General features: G+C 34.9%; 1 protein-coding gene across 2 annotated transcripts in view; it reads right to left on the bottom strand.

Moving 5' to 3' along the window:
- TRIM33 (tripartite motif containing 33) overlaps positions 1 to 12,018 on the bottom strand; it is a 155,350-nt gene that overhangs the window by 43,148 nt on the left and 100,184 nt on the right. For both annotated transcript variants that reach the window (XM_006895690.1, XM_006895691.1), the window contains exons 5-6: positions 4,421 to 4,537; positions 1,528 to 1,642 (exon numbers count right to left, since the gene is read on the bottom strand). In XM_006895690.1, the coding sequence (XP_006895752.1) occupies positions 1,528 to 1,642; positions 4,421 to 4,537 (232 nt within the window). The remainder of the gene's footprint in view (positions 1 to 1,527; positions 1,643 to 4,420; positions 4,538 to 12,018) is intronic.

The following is a 12,018-nucleotide window of genomic DNA, read 5'->3' as shown; positions in this document are numbered from 1 at the left end:
AGACCTGAACCCTTGTTCATCTTTTCTCCAAGTTCTTAAGAGTTTCCAGAAGAAAGCTATTTCTGAAATGGATGCCACTCCTGCTTCCAAGACTTTAATCTGGGAGCTCCACTAAACACTGTCCGCCACGGGTAACCAATATCGCATTTGACACATCAGTATCACAGTGTTTAGCATTACAGCAACTACAACCATAATAACAAGAACAACAAAGTTCCCCTTTTTCCCCCAAGACTTTTACTTCATTTGGATAAGCTAAAATCATCACAAAACACACTGTCATAAAACTAAGACTGACTCACAGATTATAAATGACCACATGGTTTCCAAGGCTGTAAATCTCAACAAGAGAGACAGCCTCATTATTCTCCTGGAGAATGGCTCTTAAGTTGGAAATCCTGGCACTCCTGTCGATAGCCCACCACGTGAGCTTTTTTTTGGGGGATTACTGTGGAAAGCAATCTTTCCTAGCCAGATAGGATATAAAAATGTTTCTGTATAATCTGATTCAACTGAAACGGTTTATGCCAACAATTAGCATTCTCATTTCTGAAAAGATTTTATATCCCTTAACAAGGGACAGATAAATTTTTAGCATTTCTTCAATATATCATATATTTGTCTTTCAAATTTTACAAAGCATTTCAATTATAAACCCCACTCCATACAAAAACCAAAACAAAGAGTCTGCTTTAAGATGATGTGTCCAGCAAGACTCATCCACCCAGGAAAAATAATCACTAGTACATAGGCAATTTGCATGTTAATTAACTTTGGAGCAATGAGACCTGTTTTATTTAAATTTTTGTGATTTCCTTCCAGAAGAACTAAGTTTGGGAAAGTGGCAGTATTTAATTATTTGCTTCTATGAGTTTTAAGGGCAATTCACTGACCAGATCGTTCATAAATAAGAGCACCAAATTTTTAAATGGAAAACATTTTTTTCAAAACAGAGTTTTCTGAGAATTTACTGTCCTGTAGAGATTACTTTAGATTTTACAAATTGACTAATTTTTTTATCCAGATATTTACATATACATAATAAACTCAAAATACACAAAATTAGCAAGCTTACTGTTTACTAATTCCAAAATGAACAGTATTTTATAAAACTATGGAAATATTTTAAAAACCAAGGAAAATTACTCAAGCAGAAGCCTAGTATGCTTTCTATGGAAAAGATAAACTGAGACACGAATGCAGGAAAAGAGAGAAAAAAATTGGGGGGGGTTGATATAGCTTTCTTTACATTTTCATAAGCATTTATTCATTTCCAAGAGGACATTATCTCCTACCCTATGAAGTTAAAATCAATGATAGAGATTGGGCTGTAAAAGAATTAACTAGGAAGGAGGAAAAATGGTCTGTTTCCTATTATCATATAAATATATATATAAATTATAATTTTATTTTTACTCCCTTTATTCCCATAGCCCCCAACAAATCTAAAAGAATTTCCAGTAAACACTTAAAACAGCTAACGAGCAAGAGAAGCTTTTGTTTTTATTGTTTGGCTTTGAATCATACCTCTAGCTGCTGTAAGAGAGATTTTCCTTTCTTATTAATTTCATTGATAAGGGTGAAAATGGCCACTTTAATTTCCTGTTCTACTCGTTTGTTAGTCTCATTTACTTCTTTTATCCTGAATAAGAGAAATGCATCATTAGATTACCAACGTATCCTATGTCTCTGAATCATCATTGTTACAGATACTCATCTAACTGGATTCTTAACCAAATAATTAAAATAAAGTTTTGTGAATGTACAAACGTTTTGGCAGATCTGACCAATTTGGTTCATACAAATTATATAGTGAAAAGAACAGATGTACTCTTTAGTGACTTTAAAATAAGCTTATAAAGGCTACCAATTAAATATGGATGGCAATTTCCAGAAGTCAAAGACATAAGTGAGATACACAAACATCCACCATCAACAATTACTGGTGAATGACCTGTCTAACACATGGCTAGATTCCTTCCAAGAGCAATGTGCAAAAGAACAATGTTGCAACCCATAATTAACAATCTTTGAATGGGCAAAAATTAAGTTTAGAGGCCTTTACACTTACAACATCTATAACTACTTCAAATGTGGGTGCTCCTTCAATAATATCTTCTCAAAAGGGTTTCCTACCTAAAAAAGCTAAGGACATATAACATTTTCAATCTATTAAAACAAAAACCATATGTTTTAGAAGTATTTTCAAACACCAACTATGATTATGAGCTTCCACTGTAATTATGGCATGGGTGACACCATGCTATTTTAAAAATAACAAAGAGCAACACCACCTGTAAAAATATATAAAATGTCAACAATATTTAATAGGTTAGTAACCTCAAATTTTACATATTCTACTTCTATACAAACTATCAATCTCGATATTGCCTTTTACTTGCCAAATCAATATTTGAGTACCTCTAATAATACTGTGAGTCAAAATTATGTAGTTTTTCTGGGAAATAACTTGATTTTCAGAATACTGTCTCTATCTGTACTACAGAGCTTCTCTGAACAGTTACCTGAAAACATTACTGGATTTTGCTTTTATCTTATTATAGTTAGTGGAAGGCATTTTTTAAAAATTATTTACTTTTAAAAACATTAATTTTTTAAAAACTTTATTTAGGGACCTCTGGTAGCCCAGTGGCAAGAAGCTACACTGCAATCCTAGAGGTGCACACAGTTCGAATCCACCAGAAGCTCTGCTGGAGAAGGATGGGCAATCTCCTCCTGTACTAGTCAGATCCAATTTGACGTACACACATAAAAAAATAATAATTTTTTAAAAAATTTTTTAAACCTTTATTTTGATCTGTAACTAAAATATTCATATATATACCCAAACAACAGTTATTACTAAGTGCTCTCCACCTTACTTAGTGATTAAAAAAAATCTTTATCTCGAACTTAAGGTAAGCCAAAGATTTTAATCATAAAATATGAAGAAAGCAAAAAAACTGCCATTTACTGGACTTCAACGGGTCTACTATGTGCATAAGACAATAAATTAACATAAATTTTTAAGATATATACAAGGGGACATACAGCTAGACTTTTTTTAAAAAGCAGAGACTACAGTCATTCATCTCCCCAATCCAATTCCTCTCCTTAAAATAACCCTCATTAAACTCAAACACACTGCTGATAACTGACCTTCCACTGGTTTCTGAGGCTGTAAGTCATATGTGAGAAGACTGTCAGCTCCCTCCCAGAGAGCTGCTAACAGACTGGATCAAGCACCAGAGAGGCATGGACTTTGGCTTAACAGTACAACTCCCTGTGGACTATGCCAGTAAACATACCTAACTCCTTTGTATAGCATGTTAATTTCTTAATCTACTACAGACTCAGGAATACCTGTACAAATTATGTACAAATATGTACCAAAGTCTCATGAATCCACATCTTTTCCCTGAAAAGGCTATCCATATATAATTTGAGAAGGCAGAGATATCTACTCAAATACCAAACAAAATTTATCAACATCATAACTTGTAATATCTTGATATTAAACTAATTTATTTCCATAAAAACTAAGCACCAATGATGACCAGATATCTATATATATCTACATAGATAACCTCTGAGAAGACTTGTTTTCTGTTGGTATCATTTCATACGGTGAAAAGGTTTTTTTTGGGTTTTTTTTTTTGTTTTTACGGTGAAAAGTTTTACTATCTTACTTTCTAGTAAATGTATAAGCATTTCCACTCATTCATTAAAATATTTAAACCTTTTAGCAATATTAAACATATCAAATTAATAAATGTCAAAATTGTATAATTTCTCAAAAGTCCTAACATCTCTGAATATGCAAAATAAACAACCAACCTTATTCAGACCTCTAAGAATTTACAAGTTTTAATTATGACTTTAAGTATTTGATGGAGCTGAAAGCTCCTAATTTTGCAAATCTGCTCTCTTAAAGAAGGTACTCCTTTATCTCCATATCAATACATTTTGTTTCTTTAAAAATTAGTCAAGATAGGATACTTTAAGAATAATTACAATGATGACAAAGATAATAGCAACTGAACATAAATTACATAAATGTTTTGTCTTCATAATAAAACTATGTAAATACTGCTTTAATGCTTGTGGAAAGCACTATGTCTACTACTCTGAATACTGTACTCTATACTACTTTCCACACACTATTTTCTAATTCAATTCTATATACATAAGTTTCAAGTTTAACTAAAGCTTACATACATTAAACTCTTAATAATTAGGAAATAGTAAAAAATGTACACAGAATTTTGCTTAATTAACATATATTCTACTTTCCCTTACCTTCAAAATGCGTTTTCTATAAATACTTAAGTAGTATGAAAACAAACCTGAAGCAGATATACTTGTATTTAACAATCCTTACAAGTGGAATTAATTGTTTTAGGGCAACAAGCACACTTACCTATTTTGCACCTGTGTAGCTGCAAAGTGAACATAATTCTTCTTTTCAAGAAGTTTAGCCAACAGGTTTTCAATTGCACCCTTCTGATTCTGAAAAGCTTCTTCCAAAAACTGGTATCTTAAAAAGTCAGAACAGAAACTGCATTTGAAACTAAAAACTTATAATTAAGACTTGGGAAATTAATAAGAGAGAGCTGCATGAGTCAATCCTGAAACCTCATTTAAAGGATCAACATTCTCTGCTGACTACCAATACCCATCTCTAAGTTGTAACTGCCAATAACTCTCTTCTAACTCAGAAAAGTCACTTTAGGGGGGGATGCGGACCTAAAAAAAAAGTTTGTGTCAAAGTTCTGATTCAATCATTTATTTTATTACATACTCCAAATACTGGAATAAATTATATACATTTTAAATTCTAATATACCACATTATAGAAAAATCCTTGCCATCACTCTAGAATATAGTCAATTACTTAGTCTACTATTTGAGTGAAATTTTGCAAAGAAAATTTATTTTCCATTCATACATATTTTCTTTTATAACATTAACTGCAATACCCACATTGCAGCTTCACACTTTTAGTTCCTTTGATTCTCCTTTTCATTGTTGCTTTTAGCCTACCACTTCCTGCCTTCTGGGCTTTATCCTTGGGCAAATGTTCAGCTTTTACCCTATACGCTTCATTATTCCAAATAGTAAGTGACTATATTGTACACTTTTATAGGCCTGTCTGTTGTTTGACTGAAAGCTGAAACAGAGAGGTGAATTTTTGTTGCAGGTTCAAAGGTGTGAAAGGGCCATAATGGAATTGAATTTTCCACCAGTGTCTATCAAAGCAGTAAGTCGTCTTTTTTTATGTCTTTCCCTATCTTCACTCACTCTATTTTAAAACACAAGTACTTGCCATGCTGTATGTTAATCTTTATAATTACAACATGAAATAATTTTTCCTGCTCTGGATGTGTAAAATAACAGTATCATCAACACTACTTTTAACTTTGTCAACACAAATTGTATGGTAAGATTTTCTAACTACTCAATTCAACACCACTTAACAACAGTGAAAATATAGACATGGCCTAGTAATAAGAAGCTGTGCTGTAATTTCAAAGGCATGTGGTTAGATTCTACCAGCTGCTCTGTAGGGGAAGGATGAGGGTAGAAGAAAAAAATGAACAATCTTCTCCTGTGCAATTTTCTACCTATGAAAACCTGCTGGAAGGTCAGCTATGAGTTTGTTCCAATTGGACAGCACACAACAATACAAATATACAATTCTCTGGTTTTTAAGAATTTAAGAAGTTTTGCTGCTATTATCTCCTTGCAAATGCTTATTAAATCAACAAATGGTATTTATATTCTTTTCTTTTAGGAAAGAGCAGCCACTGGAGGAGCACATCATGCTCAGCAAAGTATACAGAACCAGCAAAAAAGAGGAAGGTCAACAGTAGCTAGAAAAATGGGCAATGATTGTGAGGATGCACCAGAACCAGTGCCTTATTCTGTACAGAGGCTGTCTGTAATTCAGAATTAGTTCAAAAACACCAACAACAACAGCAGCAGCATATGCCAAAAATATATGGGCTAAAAGAACCAATATGGCTCAAAGTTTAATAAGGGTTAGACACAAATATAAAAGGATAACAGTCATGAAGGTACAAACAACCTTCAACAAAAACAGTATCTAAATATGTCTTCACACTAAAGAAAGCTTTAAAGCTACACATTCTTCAATATGGCAAAAAAAAAGTCATGAATGCAAGCTTTGAATATAAAATAACAACTGATAAAACTGAGAGCTAAGTATAGGAGGGCCACATATGCTTGTGTTGATGTTTAGATTTTATTCTCTAAGTAGCAGGAAACCACGGAAGAATTTTATCCAGGCTGTGACAGGATTACATTCTTAAAAAATTATGAGATGAAAATATATAAGAAGGCTCTAAAGACTGGAGAAGAAAAAGATCAGCTAGAATTCTAAGAAAGTAGTAGCTCAGATGTGGGGAATGGGTAGAGCTGGAAAACCAAGCTGGAATAATGGGCATTGGCAGAAAAGGCAGCAACTTTGGTGATTTAAAATATGCAAACAAAAACATCGACCACCAATGAGAGAATAAGTAAGTTAAGTCTTGCCATCCTGACAGGTTTCATCTGAATAGGCTCTGCACCAGAAAATGTGAATCTTACTCCCAGCAAGAATGAAGCAGCAAAAACAGCAACACACATCTTCAAGAACACAAAGATTCCTTAGAGAGACAGACAGAGATCAACATTGAGGTACAGTAAGCAGTAGCAGCAGCAGCAGCAAAGAACCAGATGCAAATGTGAGACAGAGCTCACTAGGGACTGCTGCCCCACAGAGTCAGAGCAGGGAACTTTCTCCCAAGCCTGCTGGAAGGCTAGAAGAGAGACCGTAACTGAGAGAACTAAGAGAGCTTTAATACTGACCCAAAGCTGTAAGATCAAAGGGCCATGAGCATGCCAGAAAAGCCAATCTGAATTGTAATTTGTTAACTTCCCTAATAAATCCCATAAACGTTTGTATGATCAGTGAGTTCTGTGTGGCCACTGCAATGAATTAGTAGACCAAGTAGCAGAACAGCTAGAATCGCAGGAGGAACAGGTGGAGCTAGAATTGGTAGAAGTAGGTACAAGGAACAAGGAGGCCTCCCGAGAACTGGTTTTGTGCTGTGGATGTTAGATAGACACGTTGTTAATCCTTATGAAATTAGTGGAGGTTGGAGACACAGCCATCCCCTCAACGGCTGAACTATTTTTGCAAGCACATTGTAAACAGTACTGATTAAAATCACAAAAGGTGAATGTATGTTTTCATTTAAAATATGTTTTACATAAAGAAAATCTATTGTTAGGCTACTTGAAGACTGTCACTCCAATGAAAATAGCAACATTTTACACATTCCATATATTAAGATATCTCTATGTTTAAAATAAAATTTTACTACTTGGAGAGTAAGGAGGAAATTAGGACAAACATTGATTATGCCAGCATATAGAAAGGTACATGGGGCCTCTCTGTATTTCCTTTCAAGGACGAAGGTCTGTCTCTTTGGGGATGTAATTTTCTAATAAATCTAGCTTTACAATTTTACCCTAAAAAAAAAAGAGAGAGCGAGAACAGTTTAATTCATAAAATTTACATTTGTACAGATTTCTATATTTCACTCCCTAAATAAACGTGCTTTGAATACACTTTTTTTAGAAACATCTTAATACTTGTGTGAATAAAAAGGAAGGGGGAGAAAATGCACCATTCTCCTACATATGGGTAAATATATTTGTCCTTTCATTTCTATAATGGTTAGCATAACTTGTATGTCAACATCACTAGGTATTACTGTAATTTTGTGATCTGGTGTAACAAGCATTGCCTTAGGGTGCAGTCTAGTCAATACATATGGATATTCTGAGAAAGTTTACATGTTCTGCATCCAATATGTAAATCTTCTGATTCACAGTTATTGTAAAGTGAGCCAACAGTATCAAATGTGATCTTGCGAACTTCAGACACAGGGATCAAAAATGATCAATGTAATCTTCAGATTTGGGAGATGCACTAATTTCCAGAACCTTATAAGCCAGCTCACCTTCTTCAGTCAACTCTGTGAATTGGGAAAAGCCTCCAGCCTGGCACATGACCCCTAAGTCTATCTGGGTCTAACCAGCTTCTATAACTGCATGAGTCATTTCCATGAAACAAATCTACATTTATACACGTTTCACTGGTTTTGCCACTCTAAAAAAAAATGCAGCCTAATACAACACTCTTTTTCAAAGGTTGCGAGGTGGGCTGAATGTTGTTAAAAGATTTCCAGGTAGAAAAACCAGGAGAAAGGCAAAGGGGCAATACCTAAATGTGTAAAAGTATCAAGTTCTAGAGCAACTTTTCAAGACTAATCAAAAGAAAGTAAATGGAAAGAAACAGGATGATGCCAGATGCTAGGGAGTCCTCTACATTTTGCTGAATTTGGAATTATATAATAAATAACAGCGAATTGCTTAAGAACTAGCTGAGGCTGAGGACTAGATATAGCAGTCTGTTTATTCAAAAACCAAATGAGTAATAGGGAACTGTTTTTGTACCAAGCTACCACTGATTTTCTCAGCTAACAGAATAAACATTCATTTTCTATTTTTCACTATAAAATTATAAAGTAGAACTACTTCAGGAATGAGGTAGAACCTAGAAATATCTTTCTTTTTATTTTATTAATTTTAATGAACATTTACAGAGATTTTGGATTTCCATTCATTCATTGTTGCCTTTTTCTCCCTGCCCACCTCTCCCCCGCAGTTCGCTCCTTTCTTTGAAAGGAAAAATCCCTTCACTGATATACAATCCACTTCCCCATCCCCACCTCCTCCCCCACCCCAGTACAGTCCACTATGCAACCTTCATTCTGGACTCCTGTCAAAACCATAATACCCAATCATGTATAGTTTTTAAACTATTCTCTCTCTCACCTGATTGAAATGCCTTCTTTGATGGTGAATGTCACACCATTCTTTTTCAGTCTATCACTTCCAGTATAGTACACCAGGTGATAATCTGATTCAAAATGGCCAATACTAGTCCATCTCAGGCCACTAATACCTAGGATGTAAATCTTTATATTTTCCATTTTTTTTTTATAACTTGCAATTTTCCTAAATTGATTCTTCTCATGGTTGGGTATTAATTTTGTTCATTTATTTTTATTTCCCCTTCAAAGCAAAAAGTACCAGAGAAATTTCTATCTGTGTTCCTTGACTATGCAAAAACATTTGACTGTGTGAATCACAACAAACTGTTTCTAACTCTGAGAAGAATGGGAATCCTAGAACACTTGATATGGCTTACGTGAAACCTATACTTGGATCAGGAGGCATTCACCAGAACAGAGCAAGGACACGCACTGTTCAAAATCGGGAAGGGTGTATGCCAGGGGTGTGTACCATTTCCATACATTTTCAATCTACGTGCAGAACAGATCATCTGGGACGGAGAGCTCTATGAGGAAAAATGTGGCTTCACAATGATGAGAAAGACTCCAACAATCTGTGTTATGCAGTTGACACAACCCTGCTTGATAGAACTGAGGAAGGAGGACTTAAAGCTCTTGTTGCAGAGAACCTAGAAATATCTTCATTATAATTTTGCACAAATGTGTGAAAATTGAAAGAAATTTCTTAGCTATTAATTGTACCTAAAATAGGAGTGATCCTTAAAATGAGCCTCTTAGTCACATAGAATTAGTTTCAGGATTCAAAAACCATCTAAGTAAAAAATTTCTGTACTTTTGGCTAGAGTAACAGAAACTCATTACAACTTCAATACCACTGGCTTCATCAAAATTAATGAGGATGCAAGGGAGCTCTGGTGGCCTAGTGGCAAGATGCTGCACTGTAAATCCAGAGGTAAGTGGTTCAAATCCACCAGATGCTCTGCTGGAGAAAGAGGGGGCAATCTCCTCCTGTACCAGTCAGATGTGATTTGATGGTACATGTAAAAATGATACAATTTAAAAAAAATTAATGAGGATGCTCATGTTATTTTAACTATTCAGAAGCATGAATTGATTTAATATGAACTGATGAAAACATGGGAGACATCAATTGTGGAAGTGAAAAAAGTGAGGAAATCACAAGTGTCTTTAAATTTTATGGTTTAAAGAATTAATTATTAAGGAGCTCTTGTGGCCTAGTGTCCAATCCTGAAGGCACATGGTTCGAGGCCACTAGTTGCTCTACAGTAGAAGGATAGGCAATCTCCTCCTGTGTGATTAACTGCCTCTGAAAAGCAGCAGGAGGGTTTAGCTACAGGTCAGTTCCAACTTTATGGTACACACAACTGAGAAATAAATCCATATTTAAAATATTTGAAATGTGTAAATTTATCAATTAAATGCTTTCATCATTGTGTCACCAAGACACTTTGAAATACAGGCTGGAAGAATAATAATAAAAGCATTGCTTTTCTTTCCTATCTTTATGATGGAAAACCACTGACCTTATAAACTTCTGAATGTACATTTAGGATCTTGTTAGGTCATCAACTGTCTAATATTCTTATTATTGCCAATATGTGAAATAACTGGTATTCTTTTCCTCTGGTTAATCTAGGGAATTAAATCATCTTAGATTGTAAAGAAAATATTTTAAAAACTAATAAGAAGCTACTCTGAGTCTGGTTTTTCCTCTGTCACTCCTATTTAAAAATATGATAAATTGTCTATAATGAGAATAAAATTACTCTGCTTTCTGCTTTATTTTTTAAGATTGGGTAAAATTTCAAATATACACATAGGATTGAAATTATGGTCTACTTTGAAAACTTTTTCATCTGTGCTTATCTATATTCCAACCCAATGTGCACACCTCAATCAAAATAACTTTAAAAGAAATGCCCAACATCAATCTATATACAATAATTACCACTATTTTTTAAGTTTACTATTCTTCCAACCACAGTGTTAATTTTCTTACACAGATTCTTTCATTTAATGTTAAGAACAGTTAATGACACAGATGCTAAATAGCTTTACAGTAAAAGCTGGATAATATGGACAACCCACTGGGACTGAATACTTCTTTAATACAGTATGAACTGTTTTAAGTATAAGTTAAAACAGTTGGGACATAATAAGCTTAAAGCCAGTTTCTTATTTGTTATAAGCAAGGTACCTTCATTCCAAACCTGCAACATAAAAAGCCTAATTTACATACAATCACCTAATCAGAGTGAAAAAGAGGTTATATTCCTCATTTATACTCTAGGAAGGGGAGTGGGGGAAGGAGTAGAAGAGGAAGGAGAACCTCAGTAGTGCAAAGAAAGAACTGCCAGCAGTGGTGAATGTCCTTTATTTAAAATTGTCTATTTCTTCTTTTTTCAAAAAAATTTTACACTAGTTTACCTACAAAGTTTGTATACAGGGCCCTTCATACCAAACCTCCCCACCTCCCCTCCCAACCGATCGTACCGTGCCACCCACCCCACCCCTGCCAATATCCTTTTAAACTTAGAACTCTGCACAAGAGAGCTTTGTGATATCACAGCAGACCAAAACAAATTGAGATCTCCAAGAAACTTTCAGCTTAAAGGTATAGATTAACAAGGACCTTTCCTCAGAAATGATGGCAGAGAGAAGGCTGTACCCTAAAGGTTGTTGTTATGTGCCATCCAGTCGTCTGCAACTCATAGCAACCCTATGAACAATAGCCCTAAACTCTACCCTATCCTGTGCCAATCTCACCATCTCCGACACACCCACCCTGATTTACCCCAGTCACTAAATCAATCCATCTCATCGGGGGTCTTTCTCTCTTGCGCAGTCCCGCCACACTCCCAAGCACGATGTCTCTCTCCAAGAACTGGTCTCTCCTTGCAACGTGTCCAAAGTATGTCAGACGAAATTTCAGAATCCTTGCCTCCAAGAAGCAGTCCGGCTCCACCCTCTCCAGGACAAACATGTTTGTTTTCGTAGCAGTCCAAGGAACATTCAATACTCTTCTCCAACACCACAGCTCAAAGGCATCAATTCTCCTTCTATCATCCCTAGTCATTGTCCAGCTCTCTGATGCATAGCAAGTGATTGC

This window comes from Elephantulus edwardii, unplaced genomic scaffold, assembly GCF_000299155.1.
Source record: "Elephantulus edwardii isolate Elephantulus edwardi_28Jun2011 unplaced genomic scaffold, EleEdw1.0 scaffold00174, whole genome shotgun sequence".
NCBI lineage: Eukaryota > Metazoa > Chordata > Mammalia > Macroscelidea > Macroscelididae > Elephantulus > Elephantulus edwardii.
This window is presented reverse-complemented; position numbering and strand designations above follow the sequence as displayed.